Genomic DNA, 22,491 nt, shown 5'->3' with positions numbered 1-22,491 from the left:
ACCACGGGCGTTTCGCTCCTGGCATGGTTGAAGACACCGGGCCCAGTACTCCTCCGGAAGCACGTCAGGGCGCACAAAACTGACCCACTCATAGAAAAAGTGCTCCTACTGCATTCAAACCCCAGTACGCCTGTCAGGACACTGTATCCCTCCGGGACCTAGCACCTGCAGGATCCAACACTACCACCGCCGAGGTACCCCTCACACTACATCCCACCCATCGCCCCCCACGCCCCCGCACCTACCAGTTCGCTACATTCTTTTTGCGCGCCCGCGCCAGCTAGCTCCCAGCGCCCCCAGTCCCCAGTCGAACCAGACGGGTACGAAGCTCGGGCGGAATCGACCTGGAGTCCGCCATCATACCCCAACCGACGGTGCTCATCCAGCCACCATAAGGGGCTGCAACCCCGGTGCTCCGCCGATCACAGCGGACAACCCGACCACCGGACCATCTCAATCTGTAAGCCACCACCCCCGCCGGACTTGATTTTTTTACAGGGGGTGAATGTGGTGAATCACAGTAGCGTAATTCACACTGTATTACACATGTAATACCTATGTCTCTGTAAGCTCGGCACACGAGCAGTTGCACTGCTCTGCCACTAGGGGAGATGCACTGGGAGTGTACGGGAGTTTGTACTGGGCTCCACCCTTGGCTCCGCCCACGGCTCCTCCCCCCTAACTGGAAGTATAAAGGTTGATGCTGAGAGCCTGCCTGTAGTTCATCTGGAGTTCATCGTGTCACAGGCAGGCTCTGTTGTAAGACGATTAAAACCACTGTTCACTTCTAACCACGTGTCGTGTGAATTGATGGTCTCATCAGTGACTTGATGTGAGATACTGTTTGCTCCTAGGAAGCACCGTGGCCGATTTGACTGTATTGGGGTTGCTGCGTATACATGTGTTGTAGTTGTGTTATATCTCACTGCTGCTAAATGCACTCTTCATCTTACCACAGAACATCGGAATCACCATCAACGGGAATGTCCCACAGCTAATTGGGAGAAAAGTTCATTGTGTTTATGGGAATGGGAATAAGACCCAAGCCACCGTATATGAAAATAAATCGGGTCAATCCCAGTTGGTGCACTGCCCATTTCTACAGAAGAACAAATACTCAACCTTCCTGCTAGATAAAGGTACGGGGGCTCATCTGTCTGTGAGTGCGAGAGTTAACCAATTTGTGCTGATGAATAGAGGTAGTGTGGGGCTGGTGAGGACCTGTGCAAGACTTTAGAAAAATGGTGATGATTCTTCCTGAGGCACAATTGAATAAACCCCCTGGGGTATAATGTTGTTTATCCTGTCTCTCTCGACCGCACCCTACCCCCACCCAGCTGATCACAGTGTGCAGGATAACGCTGATTATTTAATATTTAGATCAGGGTGTCGTGGTTAATGCTGGTTATTTAATATTTAGATCACACTGTCCTGGTTAATGCTGGTTATTTAATATTTAGATCAGGGTGTCCTGGTTAATGCTGGTTATTTAATATTTAGATCACACAGTGCCCTGGTTAATGCTGGTTATTTAATATTTAGATCACATACTGTCCTGGTTAATGCTGGTTATTTAATATTTAGATCACACAGTGTCCTTGTTAATGCTGGTTATTTAATATTTAGATCACAGTGTCCTGGTTAATGCTGGTTATTTAATATTTAGATCACATTGTGTCGTGGTTAACGCTGGTTATTTAATATTTAGATCACACAGTGTCCTGGTTAATGCTGGTTATTTAATATTTAGATCACATTGTGTCGTGGTTAATGCTGGTTATTTAATATTTAGATCACACAGTGTCCTTGTTAATGCTGGTTATTTAATATTTAGATCACACAGTGTCCTGGTTAATGCTGGTTATTTAATATTTAGATCACAGTGTCCTGGTTAATGCTGGTTATTTAATATTTAGATCACAGTGTCCTGGTTAATGCTGGTTATTTAATATTTAGATCACACAGTGCCCTGGTTAATGCTGGTTATTTAATATTTAGATCACACAGTGTCCTGGTTAATGCTGGTTATTGAATATTTAGATCAGGGTGTCCTGGTTAATGCTGGTTATTTAATATTTAGATCACACAGTGTCCTGGTTAATGCTGGTTATTGAATATTTAGATCAGGGTGTCCTGGTTAATGCTGGTTATTTAATATTTAGATCACACAGTGTCCTGGTTAATGCTGGTTATTTAATATTTAGATCACACACTGTCCTGGTTAATGCTGGTTATTTAATATTCAGATCACACAGTGCCCTGGTTAATGCTGGTTATTTAATATTTAGATCACACAGTGTCGTGGTTAATGCTGGTTATTTAATATTTAGATCACACAGAGTCCTGGTTAATGCTGATTATTTAATATTTAGATCACACAGTGTCCTGGTTAATGCTGGTTATTTAATATTCAGATCACACAGTGCCCTGGTTAATGCTGGTTATTTAATATTTAGATCACAGTGTCCTGGTTAATGCTGATTATTTAATATTTAGATCACACAGTGTCCTGGTTAATGCTGATTATTTAATATTTAGATCACACAGAGTCCTGGTTAACGCTGGTTATTTAATATTTAGATCACACTGTCCTGGTTAATGCTGGTTATTTAAAATTTAGATCACATAGTGTCGTGGTTAATGCTGGTTATTTAATATTTAGATCACACTGTCCTGGTTAATGCTGGTTATTTAAAATTTAGATCACATAGTGTCGTGGTTAATGCTGGTTATTTAATATTTAGATCACACTGTCCTGGTTAATGCTGGTTATTTAAAATTTAGATCACATAGTGTCGTGGTTAATGCTGGTTATTTAATATTTAGATCACACTGTCCTGGTTAATGCTGGTTATTTAATATTCAGATCACACAGTGCCCTGGTTAATGCTGATTATTTAATATTTAGATCACACAGTGTCCTGGTTAACACTGGTTATTTAATATTTAGATCACACTGTCCTGGTTAATGCTGGTTATTTAAAATTTAGATCACATAGTGTCGTGGTTAATGCTGGTTATTTAATATTTAGATCACATAGTGTCGTGGTTAATGCTGGTTATTTAATATTTAGATCACACACTGTCCTGGTTAATGCTGGTTATTTAATATTCAGATCACACAGTGTCCTGGTTAATGCTGATTATTTAATATTTAGATCACACTGTCCTGGTTAATGCTGGTTATTTACTATTTAGATCACACAGTGTCGTGGTTAATGCTGGTTATTTAATATTTAGATCACACAGTGTCCTGGTTAATGCTGGTTATTTAATATTTAGATCACACTCTGTCCTGGTTAATGCTGGTTATTTAATATTTAGATCACAGTGTCCTGGTTAATGCTGGTTATTTAATGTTTAGATCACACTCTGTCCTGGTTAATGCTGGTTATTTAATATTTAGATCACACAGTGTCCTTGTTAATGCTGGTTATTTAATGTTTAGATCACACTCTGTCCTGGTTAATGCTGGTTATTTAATATTTAGATCACACAGTGTCCTTGTTAATGCTGGTTATTTAATATTTAGATCACACAGTGTCCTGGTTAATGCTGGTTATTTAATATTTAGATCACAGTGTCCTGGTTAATGCTGGTTATTTAATATTTAGATCACAGTGTCCTGGTTAATGCTGGTTATTTAATATTTAGATCACACAGTGCCCTGGTTAATGCTGGTTATTTAATATTTAGATCACACAGTGTCCTGGTTAATGCTGGTTATTGAATATTTAGATCAGGGTGTCCTGGTTAATGCTGGTTATTTAATATTTAGATCACACAGTGTCCTGGTTAATGCTGGTTATTGAATATTTAGATCAGGGTGTCCTGGTTAATGCTGGTTATTTAATATTTAGATCACACAGTGTCCTGGTTAATGCTGGTTATTTAATATTTAGATCACACACTGTCCTGGTTAATGCTGGTTATTTAATATTCAGATCACACAGTGCCCTGGTTAATGCTGGTTATTTAATATTTAGATCACACAGTGTCGTGGTTAATGCTGGTTATTTAATATTTAGATCACACAGAGTCCTGGTTAATGCTGATTATTTAATATTTAGATCACACAGTGTCCTGGTTAATGCTGGTTATTTAATATTCAGATCACACAGTGCCCTGGTTAATGCTGGTTATTTAATATTTAGATCACAGTGTCCTGGTTAATGCTGATTATTTAATATTTAGATCACACAGTGTCCTGGTTAATGCTGATTATTTAATATTTAGATCACACAGAGTCCTGGTTAACGCTGGTTATTTAATATTTAGATCACACTGTCCTGGTTAATGCTGGTTATTTAAAATTTAGATCACATAGTGTCGTGGTTAATGCTGGTTATTTAATATTTAGATCACACTGTCCTGGTTAATGCTGGTTATTTAAAATTTAGATCACATAGTGTCGTGGTTAATGCTGGTTATTTAATATTTAGATCACACTGTTGCACGTTTTACTATGGGCGTAAAACGCGTTTATTGGAGTGTATTAACACGCCTCCGAGTTCGACGTGTGCTTAACACTGCTAGGCTCTGTTCTATGTAATTATTTAGCTCTGGAGTCGCCAGTTGCCGTATAGGCAACGTCACAAGTATTCCAAGGTCAAATTCAAAGTAATAAAGACGATACACCGATTAGTCAAGTTCAAACGATCAATATTTATTATACAGTTAATAATAAATACTCATGCACACACACTAAGAGACTAAGCTACAACTAAACATAAGCAAACAGAATACTTATCTAACAGGAACAGGCAAGGTCAGAGAACGAGGCCTTCGTCCTGGTTTTGTCTGCAGCCTTCAGCAAGCGTTCTGGCACTTGGGAGTCTAGCGGGCTTGGATCGCGTAGCGAGCGTTGAACTTACGGTTTCGGCGGCTGGTGCTCAACGGCTGGAGTCAGGATACCAGGTGTCAGTCGGGGCCGGAGCACAGGTTTAACAGACCGGACAACACGAGGTCCCTATCTTTTATAGGGGTTCCGTTGTCCTTCCCTCTTCTCGGGCGGGCTCTACCTATTGGATCAATTTCTTATCGATACTGGATTAATTCCCCAATGCGAGGGGGTCTCCGTGATGGAGGGGGCGTTTCTTATGTCCTTTTGTTCGGAGGTTTCTGGTGCCTCGATGTCTGGGTCTTGATTGGAATGTGTCCATTCAGAACCAAATGTATCTATTGTGTGGGAGTTCAAGTCTGATGGCCTCATTAGCATGCAAAGCGTTTTGCCATTTGCACCTAGCTAAGGTCTTTTCACCTGAGCCCAAACTGGTTTCTGCTGCTGCAGAATGCAAACTGCTCTTTGCAGACTGCTGTTCTGGCTGAACTGTCTGTTTCTCAGCAGCCTTCCATTTTAGTTTGGCTCAGTGTCCATTTTGCGTGGCCAGCATGGCTACATTCCCTCCTTGTGATCCTCACAATCATACTATTGTGAAGGATCACCTATGTGCTTTGCCTCCTTGTGTTCTGACCTCTTGCCAGTTCCTGTTCTACTCTGTTCTAAACTATGGGAAGAAGAGAAAAAAAATTTAACTAACATCTCTACTTGGCCCTATGTCAAAAGGGACATGCATTACTACAATTGGGAACCTCTACCTATCACTATTAACCTTAACCTTAACTTAAACATTTAATCACTCTAAAACCTTAACCATTCACACCACAACATCACACTTCCCAACTCGGCAGTCGAGTATGGAACAATATAATACATGGCTGAATTTTATTTACAGAGTGTTGTAATCAGTGAGGGGTTGAGGGGTTTGGTGGAATCCGAAGATGGGGGATTGCACTCTATAGATGGGTGAGGTGCTGGAACGAGAGGCTCTCCTCTTCCATTTCCTCAACCTGAGGGTCTGCACTAGGATGGTGAGGATCGCGATCACCAACAGTGATTCGATTATGTAGGACATGGAGTACCACGTCATGAATTTAGTACACCAGGTCTGAACCTCGCTGATCAGAGCTGAGCACTGGGGGTTTGCTGTAATGGAAACATTTACGGTGGGGGTTGTGGGGGAAACGTGTCTTGTTTCCACACATATACATATGACATTAAATAGTAATAAGTGGGCTTCCATCATTTTGCTGTTCTTCTTCTTTCTCTTCCTTCTTCCTCCGGTATTGACAATCCTGGCTTCGACCTCTGTCTCGTCCTTTGAAACCTTTGGGATCAAGCACAGTATCTGTCAATACACAGTTTAAGACCTTTACTTGTTAGTGCATCTGTCTTTCAAAACCCAATTGACCCTTTAAAATGACTGGCTAAGTCACACCCTGTGACTCCCCTCATTTTTTTTTCAAAAAGCGAATTTAAAGACCAGCATACACCTAACAATCCTTCCTTCTGCGAGCCGTCTCGCCGGCTTTGCTGATTTACCATCCGAATGTTCCCGGATGTAAATAGCATGTGGGATGGCGGCCGAAGGGCTACCTAACCTAAAATGAAAACAAACTTGGAAATAAACATCCGAATGAGTTGCGTATGGGCCGCTACGGGTACGAGTTGGATGGGATCCCCGGGTAGGGCGTGCTGTGCCATACCCGAGCTTGGCTGACCAAGGGTTGGTTCTCAGACAGGGCGGGTCCTCAGTGCCGTTTGTCCACTGCCTGAGTAACCTGGAAAGAAACGGGTACGAATGTGTTTACCATGACTTGCAGTCTCTATTTCGCCGAATAGAGGGGCACCTAAAAAACCAAGGGAGCCAAGATGCTCCGTTCTGAAAACAGGGAACAAGTCGTGAACCGTGTCGGTTCACCAGAGGATACAACTGAAGTTCTCAGAAATATCTGCGGACAAGCTATTTGGCGTGTGGCCTTACAACTTTGGAAAGGATCTCCAATCAAACCGAAGTTCTCAAAAGTTTCGGCAGACAAGCTAACGTGTATGTGAGGTGGTCACAATCTTTTCAGCTGAAAAGAAGATGTCCATCCTCCAGCTGAAACATTTACATTCCTGAAAACAAACAAACATAAAACGAAGACAAACATACGTGCAGGTTCCATCAGAAAGGACATCGTTTCCCTCAAACGATTCCTATCTTGCATCATCTGGACACCTCACTTTGATTCTGCCTCTGTGAACAGGGTCACAAAGGGGTTGCCGTGTCGGGAGTCAGACACCGTGTCGTCCTGCTCTCCCGGATCCCACACCCTTGTGTGGATCAGGCATGCTATTTTGGAGTTGTGTGACCGGGGGTCACTCTCGTCATTGCGGACAAGTCTGTATGAGTTGTCCCTGTGCCATTGTGTGGCGTCGAGTGTGTTGTCGGGGTAGTCGGGGTCGGGTGGTGGTTCGGGGTTTTTGAGGTAAGTGACTTCCATGGGGTCACTGGAGTCGGGGTCGTAGTTGGTGCAGTGTGGGCTGTATGGCTGTGTGGTGTCGCTGTCTTCAGAGTCAGTGTCTGTCCTACTGTCTCTGCTGTGGCAGCTTGTGGGCGTGTCGGGGCGTGGTCTGTTGTGGTCTGGGGGCGGAGTCGTGGGCGAGTCCGTGGATGAACTGGTCTGTGAGGGGGATGGTGGAAAAGTGTCTCTGGTGGGCGGGGTGAAGTGTTCTGCTGCATCCAGCAGGACATGGTGAGCATGGTTGGCCTGTGTTCCATATGCCTTTAACTGGTTTATATGGAACCACGCGGTCTTCCCATTAGGATACTTTATTCTGTAAACGGAGGGGCTAATTTTGTCCGAAATTGAGTAGGGACCGGAATATTTTGGAGCCAAAAAACTGCTGGGGTTATAAACAGATAACATTACCTGTTGCCCAACCTGGAATTCTGTGGTGTGTACGGTCTTATTGAAACAGGCAGTCCGTTGCTGTCGGCGTTTCCCTAGCTGGACTGCGGCTGCGAGCTGTGCAGACCTCACAGTCTCAACTAGATCTTTAACTGCCTTTTCATGTGTGAGGGCCGTCACTTCGGGGCTTGTCATGTCCAGTCCTAAAAGGAATTCTATACCTTTCATAGGGCGTCCGGTCATGAGTGTATGTGGTGTGTATCCTGTAGATGTGGAGACAGTGTTCCTTATGAACATAAGTGCAAATGGGAGCACTGAATCCCATGTGGAATTGTTCTCTTGAACCATTTTCCTAAGGGTAGTTTTTAGGGTCCGATTCATGCGCTCCACAATCCCGCTGGACTGTGGATGATACGCAATGTGGAAGTTCTGTTTGATTCCGAATATTGTCAGGACGTTCCTCATGACCCGTCCTGTAAAGTGAGATCCCTGGTCCGAATCGATACTTCGGGGTAAACCCCATCTCGTGAAGATGTGGTGGGTCAGGATCTTTGCAGCTGTCTTAGCTGTGTTTGTTCGTGAGGGAAATGCCTCTACCCATTTGGTAAAGGTATCTATCACCACCAGAACGTATTTATAGCCATTCCGACAAGGGGGCAATGGACCTATAAAGTCGATCTGGAGGTTTGTCCAAGGGCCGTTAACTGGTCGAGTATGCCGAAGTTGTGCTTTCTTAGAATACCGCTCCGGGTTATTCTGAGCACAAATCAGGCAATTCTCTATGTAGTGCGTTACATCATTCCTGAGATTAGGCCACCAACAGAGTTGCCTGAGGTGCCTCGTTGTTGCATCAATTCCCTGATGCCCGTGTCCGTCATGGAACAAGGCAATCATCTGATTCCTGTCCTGCTGTGGGACCACATAAAGTTGGTCCTTAATGATCACACCCTCATGTGTGGTCAGTGCGTGTTTAAAGTGCTCGTAAGCAGGCACAAAATTGCCCTTGAAAACCTCCCTGAGGTCTCCGTCCTGTTTTTGTGCTGCCACGAGATCTTTAATATCAGTCTGTGAGACTTGGACTGCGCTCACAGGGGCGCTAGCTGGTGCGCTAGCTGGGGGGGTCCATAAGTGTCCTCTCCTGGAACCTGCCTTAGCCAACGCGTCGGCTTTTACATTCCCAGGGGGTGATGACCTATGGTGGCTTCTTACTTTTATTATGCCGAAGGTCCTGTCCTTCGCTTTCTCTAGGATATGCTGGAGTAAGGGGGCTGATGGAAGGGGTTTTCCGTCTGCGGAGACAAAACCTCGTGTCCTCCACAGGGGCAGAAAATCTGTTAAACTGTTACAGACATATAAGCTGTCTGAATATATGTCTGCTGGGCTGGGGAAAGAATCGGGGTGGTCCACTATGTACGCTATGGCTGCTAGCTCTGCTGCCTGCGCGCCTAAGTGACCTGGTAACTTAAGAGCTATCTCTTCGAGAGCGCGCCCCTGCGCGTCCTCTACATAGATGCCGCATCCTGTGATACGCTCACCATTTAAAACTGTGGAGGAACCGTCTACATAAATCCTCAAGGGTCCACACGTGTCTGTGGGCTGGGGGCTTTGTTTCGGGTTCCCTATCTTCCTGGGGGGTGTTTGGCTAAAAAGGGTCCTGTGTTATGCAGGGGAGCTACAATTTCACAGTCATGGGGCTGTCCGGGGTATTGGAGGTTGTCGGCTAAGTATGTGTGGGTGCGTGTCCGTTTCACTGTAATGTCCCGTCCTTGTAAAAGTAGGGTCCACCTAGCTGCCCTAATCTGGCTAACTGAACCGTCCTTCAGTCGACCGTCTAGTAGTAGCTGTGTGGGTGTGTGTTCGGTCAGAATAGTAATGGGGTTGAGTCCGGTGATGCATGAGAAATACTGCACTGCCCAGAAGACAGCAAGGAGGTGCCTCTCACAGGCCGAAAATCCTTGTTCTACTGGGTCTAACAGTCGGGAGGCATAAGCCACTGGTCTTAGCTGCTCGTGCCGTTCCTGAAGCAACACGGCCGAGAGGGTCAGATCGGTGCTAGCTACCTCTATTGCGTACGGTGAAAGTTGGTCGGGGACTAGCAGCGCGGGTGCTGCACTAAGGGCTCGTTTCAACTCTTCCACAGCGCCTGTATGCTGCGGAAGCCATTCCCAGGGGGCTCCTTTCTTAAGGAGGTCTGAAAGTGGGGCGGCTTTTGTCGCGAATCCGTCGATGTGGTTCCGACAATAGCCAACCAGTCCTAAAAACGACCGGAGGGCTGATACATTCTGGGGAAGGGGCAATTTGACGATCGAATCAATTCTTTTGAATTCGATCTCGCGTTTGCCGTGCGTGATGACTGATCCCAAATACATCACTTTACTTTCCAATATTTGGGCCTTTTTCGGGTTAACTTTACAGCCAATTTCAGTTAAGAGTTCCAGGAGTTCGGCCAGAAGCGAAATGTGCTCTGCCTTTGTGTCTGTCTGCAGTAGTAGGTCGTCTACATACTGTACCAGACAATCGGGTCGGGAAAATTTCTCTAATCCACTTGCCAGCTGTCGGTGGAAAATGGAGGGGGAATTGTGGAATCCCTGTGGGAGGCATGTCCACGTATACTGCTGTGTTTTAAAAGTGAATGCGAATTTGTATTGGCACGCTTTTGCCAATGGTATTGACCAGAATCCATTACTGATGTCCAATACCGTGAAGTACTTGGCGTTGAGACCCTGCTTGAGCATGGTCTCGGGACTAGTAGCTACCGTTGGGGCTACTGCGGGGGTTACTTTGTTGAGTTCCCGATAATCGATGGTCAGACGCCATGATCCATCGGGCTTCCTCACTGGCCAAATAGGGGCATTGTTGGTGGAGGCTACCGTTCTCAGTACACCTTGTTCCAACAAGCTGCCTATAACTTTTTCTATTTCCACCTCTGCCTCGAGGGGAAATCTATACTGCTTTTGCGGTCGGGGGTCCTGTCCGGTAACATGAACTTGTCCAGTCATTCTACCACAGTCATGACGGTGACTTGCAAATGCTGTCCTGTGTTTGTTTAGTAGGGCCTTAATTTGTCTGTCGGTGTGGAGTGTAGTCAGGTCGAATGAGTACTCTCCCACTGCGCTAATCCGATTAGCGTAGTCTCCTACTGTGAGGGTGGCTGGGGCTCTGTCTGATCTCGCCATTCGCCAGACACACTGGTTCACTGGGTCGAACGACAAGCTGTGAGCGTTCATGAAATCTATCCCCAGGATGTGCTCTGCTGTCCGGGGAAGATTTACTAAAACTACGGGGTGTCTTGTGCTAATGTTCCCTAGCTGGATCGCTACGGGTGCTGTGATATGTCCCTGCTGCGAGTGTCCGGTGAACCCGCTAAGTGTGATGGTGGAGGTGGTCGGCCACGTGTCTGAGTGTGCCGTGGTTGTGGAGTTAATGGTGGTGCGGGATCCTCCTGTGTCCCACAGTAACTCTATGGGCTTCCCTTTGACTTTTGCCGTGACTACGGGCCTCCCTGATGAGTCCCATAGTGTGTCACAGACCCAAGTGGGGGAGCCCGAACACCGTCAGTTCGTCTCGTCCACATTGGTGGGTCCTGACTGTACTGCTACATTGTGGATGGATTTTGCCTTGTTGCGGTTCAGAGTGCCTGTCTGCTGGCCTCTCTGAGATCGCTGGGGTGCATTACACTCTTTTGCCCAATGCCCTAACTGTCCACAGTTATAGCATTCCTGTCCTTTCTGTTGAGGGCTGCTCTTGCCTTCATTTACCCATGCGGGCTTCTGGTGCTCTCTGACTGCTTGGATATCTGCAGCAGCCTGAGCCTCTTCTGGGGATCTAACTTTTCCTTTTGCCTGAAGCGATTGCTCCCAAGCGCGGGACAATCTTTTCAGGACCCATTTTTCGTTATGGGCCTCTTCTGAGGGGTCGTAATTATTGCAAGCGCTCTGTCCTGCTTCTGTTGCGTGTGAGATAATTGTGCGCGTCCACTTAACCATGTTTTCGCGGGTTAAATGCGCTCTATCTAGCTGTCCGAAAACTGCGCTGAAATGAATCCACAGCCTTCCTGCGAATGCTGTGGGGTGTTCGGATCTCTTCTGCCTACACTTATTCAATCCTTCTACGGGGTCACCTCTATTGTACCCTATGGCATCTAAAATGGCAGTGTGCATCTCCTCTAGGCTGCCTCCTGCCACGTTCTGTGGGTCGGGGAGGGCTGCCACTACACTCTGGTCTAAGCTCAGCACGGTGAGCTTAACCTGCTCTCTCTCATCCAGGCCGTACATGGTAGCCTGCTGTTTTACTTTAGCGAAGAACTGGTGGGGGTCTGCGGTGGGGAGGAACGGAGTGATCTTTTCACAAGCGTCCCTTAGCTGGGTTACTGTTAAAGGGGTGGTGTAAGTTATGTCTGGGGCGCCTTCTGATTCGGCTTTCCTCTGTGTGGTTACGGGATTCATGGGTGCGGTTATGGTCTGAGCTGTGGGGGGTTGGGGTGCCTGTCGTTTCTGCTGAGCTGCGGGCGCACATGTTCCCTGAACATAACGCTGCGCTGTCTCGCTTAATTCCTGCCAATCTGGGGCATTTTCCCCATCTAACTGAGCTCCAAAGGTGCTTTGGAAGCCATTCTGCACCGAAAGCAGAGATTGCAATTCCGCAATCTGTTTCCTGCATTTCGCGTGGTCAACTGTGCTTTGTCTTTGTTCGGTCGTTGCAGCGTGGAGTGCTCTCAAAGCTGCTTTGAGATCGGAACATTGCCTCTGCAATGCCTCCACCTGCTTTTTCCGATTCCTGTCTTATCAGAACGGCACGTTGCACGTCCTGATAGGCTTTCTCATACTGGGTCTGGGAACTGTTCAGATGAGCTAGACAAGACTGGTGAGCCCTCTTGGCATCATCCACCTCTCTACCCTTCTCTGCCAACTTCCCTTTAAGATCCAGGTTTTCTTTCTCGATGTCCCTGACATCGACCTTACTCATTCGGTTCCTTTCCTCTAAATCTGCCCGGAGCGTCCTGATGACCTCCTCTGCGCCTCGCAACTGTGCCAAGCAGGACACAATCGCCATCGGCTTGCGTGCTTTACTTAAACTCTTTTTGTGTATCTGAGAGAGGTTCTCCCACCAAGTATGACCTATACTTCCGGGACCTGTCTCCTCATTTGCACAAAACTCTTTCCAAAGGGGCCATCCCTTTCCCTGCAAATATTTGCGGAGTTCCAGCTCCCACGTGGGACACTGGCCTACTCTGCTACTGCTGCTGGTCGCTGCGACCACAAACTTTTCTGGGTCCATCAGACGTTCCATTGCCTGCATGGCCATTTCCTCTGACTCTCTTTTTATAATTTGGAACAGGGGGTTGCTGGGGTGGTGTTTCGTAAAAAGGGTACGGCTTACGCTATTTTCCGATCACAAAACTACCGAAAGTTTGTCGCAACAAAAAGCTTTCAGTTTTACCTTACAGCCCTGTTAGTACGCATGCACTAAAACACACTTCCGAATTTCGCTTATTATTTTGAACACCTTGAATACTTGTGATCTCTTTCTTTCTCTGCAATTTGGACTTCTAATTCAAATTTCAGGGTCCTGGACACTGTGGTGTTTCCACTTACAACAGGGTCCCGGCGGAGTCGCCACTAAATGTTGCACGTTTTACTATGGGCGTAAAACGCGTTTATTGGAGTGTATTAACACGCCTCCGAGTTCGACGTGTGCTTAACACTGCTAGGCTCTGTTCTATGTAATTATTTAGCTCTGGAGTCGCCAGTTGCCGTATAGGCAACGTCACAAGTATTCCAAGGTCAAATTCAAAGTAATAAACACAGGTCCTCAAGGGTTCAAACGAATAAAAGCTATACACCGATTAGTAAAGTTCAAACGATCAATATTTATTATACAGTTAATAATAAATACTCATGCACACACACTAAGAGACTAAGCTGCAACTAAACATAAGCAAACAGAATACTTATCTAACAGGAACAGGCAAGGTCAGAGAACGAGGCCTTCGTCCTGGTTTTGTCTGCAGCCTTCAGCAAGCGTTCTGGCACTTGGGAGTCTAGCGGGCTTGGATCGCGTAGCGAGCGTTGAACTTACGGTTTCGGCGGCTGGTGCTCAACGGCTGGAGTCAGGATACCAGGTGTCAGTCGGGGCCGGAGCACGGGTTTAACAGACCGGACAACACGAGGTCCCTATCTTTTATAGGGGTTCCGTTGTCCTTCCCTCTTCTCGGGCGGGCTCTACCTATTGGATCAATTTCTTATCGATACTGGATTAATTCCCCAATGCGAGGGGGTCTCCGTGATGGAGGGGGGCGTTTCTTATGTCCTTTTGTTCGGAGGTTTCTGGTGCCTCGATGTCTGGGTCTTGATTGGAATGTGTCCATTCAGAACCAAATGTATCTATTGTGTGGGTGTTCAAGTCTGATGGCCTCATTAGCATGCAAAGCGTTTTGCCATTTGCACCTAGCTAAGGTCTTTTCACCTGAGCCCAAACTGGTTTCTGCTGCTGCAGAATGCAAACTGCTCTTTGCAGACTGCTGTTCTGGCTGAACTGTCTGTTTCTCAGCAGCCTTCCATTTTAGTTTGGCTCAGTGTCCATTTTGCGTGGCCAGCATGGCTACAACACTGTCCTGGTTAATGCTGGTTATTTAAAATTTAGATCACATAGTGTCGTGGTTAATGCTGGTTATTTAATATTTAGATCACACTGTCCTGGTTAATGCTGGTTATTTAATATTGAGATCACACAGTGCCCTGGTTAATGCTGATTATTTAATATTTAGATCACACAGTGTCCTGGTTAACACTGGTTATTTAATATTTAGATCACACTGTCCTGGTTAATGCTGGTTATTTAAAATTTAGATCACATAGTGTCGTGGTTAATGCTGGTTATTTAATATTTAGATCACATAGTGTCGTGGTTAATGCTGGTTATTTAATATTTAGATCACACACTGTCCTGGTTAATGCTGGTTATTTAATATTCAGATCACACAGTGTCCTGGTTAATGCTGATTATTTAATATTTAGATCACACTGTCCTGGTTAATGCTGGTTATTTACTATTTAGATCACACAGTGTCGTGGTTAATGCTGGTTATTTAATATTTAGATCACACAGTGTCCTGGTTAATGCTGATTATTTAATATTTAGATCACACTCTGTCCTGGTTAATGCTGGTTATTTAATATTTAGATCACAGTGTCCTGGTTAATGCTGGTTATTTAATGTTTAGATCACACTCTGTCCTGGTTAATGCTGGTTATTTAATATTTAGATCACACTCTGTCCTGGTTAATGCTGGTTATTTAATATTTAGATCACACAGGGTCCTGGTTAATGCTGGTTATTTAATATTTAGATCACACTCTGTCCTGGTTAATGCTGGTTATTTAATATTTAGATCACACAGTGTCCTGGTTAATGCTGGTTATTTAATATTTAGATCTCACAGGGTCCTTGTTAATGCTGGTTATTTAATATTTAGATCACACTGTCCTGGTTAATGCTGGTTATTTAATATTTAGATCACACAGTGTCCTGGTTAATGCTGGTTATTTAATATTTAGATCACACAGTGTCCTGGTTAATGCTGGTTATTTAATATTTAGATCACACAGTGTCCTGGTTAATGCTGGTTATTTAATATTTAGATCACACAGTGTCCTGGTTAATGCTGGTTATTTAATATTTAGATCACACAGTGTCCTGGTTAATGCTGGTTATTGAATATTTAGATCACACAGTGTCCTGGTTAATGCTGGTTATTTAATATTTAGATCACACAGTGTCGTGGTTAATGCTGGTTATTTAATATTTAGATCACACACTGTCCTGGTTAATGCTGGTTATTTAATATTTAGATCACAGTGTTTTGACGGTTGCGATTGAGGTTTTGAATCAATTGATCGTTTGGGGGAGTGTAACCATCTACGATTGTGAGAGAACTGGACAGCTTCATACAAGGAGAGCGTAAGTAAAAGTTGGTTCCCACCTATCCATCTCCTCCCATAGACCCAGAGAAGAGCTGTGCCTCCAATCACAGAACCCAGAGCAGAGCAATTCCTCCAATCACTGAACCCAGAGCAGAGCAATTCCTCCAATCACTGAACCCAGAGCAGAGCAATTCCTCCAATCACTGAACCCCGAGCAGAGCAATTCCTCCAATCACTGAACCCCGAGCAGAGCAATTCCTCCAATCACTGAACCCAGAGCAGAGCAATTCCTCCAATCACTGAACCCAGAGCAGAGCAATTCCTCCAATCACTGAACCCCGAGCAGAGCAATTCCTCCAATCACTGAACCCCGAGCAGAGCAATTCCTCCAATCACTGAACCCAGAGCAGAGCAATTCCTCCAATCACAGAACCCAGAGCAGAGCAATTCCTCCAATCACTGAACCCAGAGCAGAGCAATTCCTCCAATCACTGAACCCAGAGCAGAGCAATTCCACCAATCATTGAACTGGATTCAAATTGGGAATGAGATTGGAGACTGGGATTGGAGACTGGGATTGGGTTTGGAGTGACTGAAGAATGTGAATGCGCCTGGACTCTATTCGTTAACCTTGTGAGATGTGGGGAGGGTGATTATTAGCTTGCGTTACTGGTCTGCAGGATCGCCAACAAGGTCGGAAAATCTGGAGAGATTCAGGAAATGTGAGAGAATGATTTCCCAATTCTCCACTCCCCTCCCCGATGCCAACAAAGGGCACCAACCACATTTTAATGGTTTTGTATGTATTTTACTATAATTAGCCAGCCTCCCACCACATGCTCCCCAGCCCCACACTGAATAGATCGTTGAGGTTTACAATAAGGGGCGGGATTCTCCGATCATCGGTGCGATGGCCCGTACCTGGCGCCAAAAACAGCGAGAATCACACCAGCGTCGAGCCCCCCCGAAACGTTGCAAATTCTCCGGCCTGGCATGAGCCAGCAGCTGCGTTACGCCATTCGCAACAAAAGACCCCCCCTCCGGAGACATGCCAAAATGGCCGCCCGCTGCGGATCCAGCAGCAGGACATCGAGGTGCTCCTGGACGCACTGGGGCAGAGGAGGGTGGCCCTGTACCCCGGACACGGCCGCAGGGTCGCACCACGCCTCAGCCGGTGCCTGTGGAGGGAGGTGGCAGAGGCCGTCAGCGCCTTGGCTGTAACAGCAAGGACAGGCGTCCAGGTGTCACAAGAAGGTCAATGACCTTGTCAGGGCAGCCAGGGTGAGTACGCCCCCACCTCCGATGTGCGGCACCCACCCATGCAGGCTGCAGTGGCAGGATGGGTTTTGTACCTCTGCCAACATACACCCAACTGTTGGTCCGCATGTATATCTCTGCCTAACACTGTTGCCCTTTATCCCTGCCACCTACCCGCCCCCCAGAGGAGAAGCCTGCTCACGACAACCGGGAGCATGAGAGGACCGGAGGGGGTCCACCTGAACTGTGACCACTCACCATCCGTGAGGAGACGGCCCTGGAACTTGCAGAGGTTGGGGGCTCACCACCAAGTGAGACCCCCCACCGCCACGGCCTGTCCCCCTTTTCCCTTCCCCCATAACCCTCATATCCCCTATACTCCCCATATCCCCATATCCCCATTCTCCCATATCCCCATTCCCCCATATCCCCCTTCCCCATATCCACCTTCCCCCATAACCCCTTCCCCCATATCCCCTTCCCCCATATCCCTCTTCCCCCATATCCCTCTTCCCCCATATCCCCCTTCCCCATAACCCTCATATCCCCTATACTCCCCATATCCCCTTCTCCCATATCCCCTTTCCCCCATATCCCCCTTCCCCCATATCCCCCTTCCCCCACATCCCCATATCCCCTTTCACCCATATCCCCTTCCCCCCATATCCCCTTCCCCCCATATCCCCTTTCCCCCATATCCCCTTTCCCCCATTTCCCCATATCCCCTTTCACCCATATCCCCTTTCCCATATTTCCCCATATCCCCCTTCCCCCATATCCCCCTTCCCCCATTTCCCCATATCCCCTTTACCCCATATCCCCTTTCCCCCATATCCCCTTTCCCCCATTTCCACATATCCCCTTTCCCCCATATTCCCTTTCACCCATATCTCCCTTCCCCCGATCCCCATCTGCGTGTCTAACCATGCATGATGTATTGCAGGACCAAACATCAACACACTTGTCCCTGCGGATGCTGGCTGCCCCCAGGACGATCCAGGGCAGCCACATGCCCGCGACAGACCCGGCCCATCAGGCATACCACGTCCCCAGGACGATCCAGGGCAACCACGGGCCAGGGACAGACCCGGAGACGACACCCCCATCTCGTGGGAGTGCGGCGACGCCGGCGGGCCAGACCCAGCGACGAGGGGGGCAGCCACAGGAACAGGCCCCCGTCGCACCTGACCCAGGACAGCCCTACCCAGGACAGCCCTACCCAGGACAGCCCTACCCAGGACACCCCTCCCCAGGACACCCCTCCCCAGGACACCCCTCCCCAGGACACCCCTCCCCAGGACACCCCTACCCAGGACACCCCTACCCAGGACAGGCCTACCCAGGACAGGCCTACCCAGGACAGGCCTACCCAGGACAGCCCCACCCATGACAGCCCCACCCATGACAGCCCCACCCATGACAGCCCCACCCATGACAGCCCCACCCATGACAGCCCCACCCAGGGCACCCCTACCCAGGGCACCCCTACCCAGGGCACCCCTACCCAGGGCACCCCTACCCAGGGCACCCCTACCCAGGACACACTCACCCAGGACACACTCACCCAGGACACACTCACCCAGGACACACTCACCCAGGACACACTCACCCAGGACAAACTCACCCCAGGACACACTCACCCCAGGACACACTCACCCCAGGACACACTCACCCAGGACACACTCACCCAGGACACACTCACCCAGGACACACTCACCCAGGACACACTCACCCAGGACACACTCACCCAGGACACACTCACCCAGGACACACTCACCCAGGACACACTCACCCAGGACACACTCACCCAGGACACACTCACCCAGGACACACTCACCCAGGACACACTCACCCAGGACACACTCACCCAGGACACACTCACCCAGGACACACTCACCCAGGACACACTCACCCAGGACACACTCACCCAGGACACACCTACCCAGGACACACCTACCCAGGGCACCCTCACCCAGGACACCCTCACCCAGGACACACTCACCCAAGGACACACTCACCCAAGGACACACTCACCCAGGACACACTCACCCAGGACACACTCACCCAGGACACACTCACCCAGGACACACTCACCCAGGACACACTCACCCAGGACACACTCACCCAGGACACACTCACCCAGGACACACTCACCCAGGACACACTCACCCAGGACACACTCACCCAGGACACACTCACCCAGGACACACTCACCCAGGACACACTCACCCAGGACACACTCACCCAGGACACACTCACCCAGGACACACTCACCCAGGACACACTCACCCAGGACACACTCACCCAGGACACACTCACCCAGGACACACCCACCCAGGACATACCTACCCAGGACACACTCACCCAGGACACACTCACCCAGGACACACTCACCCAGGACACACTCACCCAGGACACACTCACCCAGGACACACTCACCCAGGACACACTCACCCAGGACACACTCACCCAGGACACACCCACCCAGGACACCCCTACCCAGGACACTGGCGCACAGGACACTGACATACGGGGGACGGATGGACAATAACCACCACTCCAGGGGACCACGGGCTTTGGGTCGGATGAGGAGAACGCCGTTATGCCACTGCTGTCTCCTACAGCCTCCACCATCGCAGAGACACTCACCTCGGGCACTTTATCGATCAGGCATCTGGTACATTAACTGGTGCGCACAACACAGCCGTACCGGTACAGCAGGTGGAGGTAGGAGCAGCCGAGGGGCCAGGCTGTCGGAGGGCATCCCGACGCAAGCAATATCTGCTGCCCAGACCGGTCCCGGGTTCTTGGAGTTACCGCACCCATCCACAGACCCGATGCAGTCACGGAACAAGGGACGATCGAAAGGGGTGATGGCCGGCTTCCGGCAGCTGCAGACGAAGGTGGAGGAGTCCATCCGCATGCTGGAGTTGGGAGTGTTGCCGGTCATACGTGCCACCCAGGCCGAAACCGCAAACGTCCACGGCGGAGGCAATGGGTGTGATGGTGTCAGACATGGGGAGCAGTATGCAAGGTCTGGGGCTTTCCGTGCAGGTGGTGTCTGTGGCCCAGGATATGGCTGCCCTCTCACAGGAAGCCATGAGCCAGAGCCAGCAGCAGATCGCAGAGGCGCTCAACACCATGGCCCAGTCTCAGCAGGCCATGGCCCAGTCTCAGCAGGCCGTGGCCCAGTCTCAGCAGGCCGTGGCCCAGTCTCAGCAGGCCGTGGCCCAGTCTCAGCAGGCCGTGGCCCAGTCTCAGCAGGCCGTAGCCCAGTCTCAGCAGGCAGTGGCCCAGTCTCAACAGGCCGTGGCCCAATCTCAGCAGGCCGTGGCCCAGTCTCAGCAGGCCGTGGCCCAGTCTCAGCAGGCCGTGGCCCAGTCTCTGCAGGCCGTGGCCCAGTCTCTGCAGGCCGCGGCCCAGTCTCTGCAGGCCGTGGCCCAGTCTCAGCAGGCCGTGGCCCAGTCTCGGCAATCTGCACTGGGAGCAATGCCAGCAGTGGACCCCGAGCGGGGATCCCCTTCTGTGTGTTGGGGAGGGCTGTGAGGGGGAGGGAGTTACCCCCGAGACTGTGATGGTTGTGGTGGGGGAGGGGGGGGGAGGCGGGTGCCCCGGTGCCTGTAAGGAGGTGTGGGGGTTCGCCCAAAGTGTGCGGAGGCAGAGGGTGGGTCCCAGATGTTGGTGTTGTTGGTAGAAGGCGAATAGTTCCCCTCTGCTGTGTAGGTGGGGCGGGGGAATGTATGTAGGGGTGGGGGGGTTATTTTGAGTGCTGATTTGGGTGGCCTTTAACGACGATGCCCCAATCTCTGTGAAGCCGGCTGCTGGCTCTATCAGGCCCAATCCCGCCAGAGTGATGGCATACATCACACCCATTCTTTTTTACCTCACAGAGGCTCAAGATGTGGATTGAAAACGGGGGCGGGATTCTCCGGTCGTCGGAGCTAAGTGTTGACGCCATTGTAAACACTGGAGCGTTTTACGACGGCGTCATCCGGCCCCCAGGAGCAGTGATCCTGCGCCGCACTGGGGGCCAGCACGGCACAGGGGGCCAGCACGGCACAGGGGGCCAGCACGGCACAGGGGGCCAGCACGGCACTGGGGGCCAGCACGGCACTGGGGGCCAGCACGGCACTGGGGGCCAGCACCGTACAGGGGGCCAGCACCGCACAGGGGGCCAGCACGGCACAGGGGGCCAGCACGGCACTGGGGGCCAGCACGGCACTGGGGGCCAGCACGGCACTGGGGGCCAGCACGGCACTGGGGGCCAGCACGGCAGTGGAGCGCTTCACACAGTCCGTGCATTCAGGTGGGTTGCCTCCTCCGCGCTGGCCCCCGGGCAACATGGCGGAACCTACAGGGGCCCGGCGCGGAGGAACATAGCATCCCCCCCCATGCAATTAGGCCGCCCACCGATTGTTAGGCCCCATTCGCGGGCCTGTCCACCGTGGAGGCCCCTCCACGGTGTCAGATCCGCCCACACCAGGGCGGCCCCCGCAGCATGAACGCCGAGGTCCCGCCGGGTAGGACCACACAAGAACGATGCCGGCGGGACTCGGCCAAACTCGGTGGGCACTCACCCCACCGAGCGCGGAGAATCGCCGGGGGGGGGGGGGGGGGGGGCTGCGGAGAACACGCCGGCGCGCTTGCCGCTGATTCGGCGGCCCAGCATCGGAGTGGCATCGTGTGATTGGCGCCCCCCCCCCCCCCCCCGGCGATTCCCGACCCAGCGCAGGGTCGGAGAATCCCGCCCCTGGTCTGTGCAACTGGAGAGCGATCCGCTAGTTTTCAGTCTAACACTGACTCTTTGGAAAAATATGGGAAGATTCCACCCGTGGAGTCCGCGACTATAGATGAATCTATTCTTTATGTCAGAGGCTGCAGCCCCTCCTGCACAACATGACCTGGAGTAAACCCAACAGCCGCCTTATGTTACAGCAGCACTGATCATTTCAGACAGACCATAATTTACAACCAGTTCATTGTGAAGCATCAGGCATTCTCTGAGCAAATAGACTCGAGATTGGAGCCGTGCTCCTGGGAACAGGGAAGATTACAGGGTTGGTTGATAAATGTGAACGTCACTAAGTGACGGGTAAAGTTGTAACCAAGTCATTTTTTCCAAAGTGCAGATCAGTAACAGACCATCTGACTCTGAACAAACCAGTCAAGTTTCAGTCACTTATCTTTGGATGTATTTGAAAATAAACATCACCCATTCTTCTCTGACATTCTGTGGGAAACACAAAATGCAATCAAAACTATTCCATAAATGAATGTTTAATTGCACTGAGTTTTTTTAGCTAAATTGCTGGCTTTTAAAGCAGACCAAGGCAGGCCAGCAGCACGGTTCAATTCCCGTACCAGCCTCCCTGGACAGGCGCCGGAATGTGGTGACTAGGGGCTTTTCACAGTAACTTCATTTGAAAGCTACTCGTGACAATAAGCGATTTTCATTTTCATTTCATTTCAATTACAAGTGGACTATTTGAAACTTATAAAGTTGAGAATGTGTTGTCCAGGACATGGGCCAGGATTCTCTCAGCCCACGCCGGGTTGGAGAATCGCCGGGCCGGGCGCG

General features: G+C 49.5%; 1 protein-coding gene across 1 annotated transcript in view; it reads left to right on the top strand.

The window, feature by feature from the left end:
• The window catches only part of plxnd1 (plexin D1), a 185,107-nt gene that overhangs the window by 44,820 nt on the left and 117,796 nt on the right, over positions 1-22,491 (top strand). The window contains exons 6-7 of the mRNA XM_038812197.1: positions 959-1,139; positions 15,585-15,693. Coding sequence (XP_038668125.1) covers positions 959-1,139; positions 15,585-15,693 — 290 coding nt within the window. The remainder of the gene's footprint in view (positions 1-958; positions 1,140-15,584; positions 15,694-22,491) is intronic.

Source organism: Scyliorhinus canicula, chromosome 11, assembly GCF_902713615.1.
Source record: "Scyliorhinus canicula chromosome 11, sScyCan1.1, whole genome shotgun sequence".
Lineage (NCBI taxonomy): Eukaryota > Metazoa > Chordata > Chondrichthyes > Carcharhiniformes > Scyliorhinidae > Scyliorhinus > Scyliorhinus canicula.
This window is presented reverse-complemented; position numbering and strand designations above follow the sequence as displayed.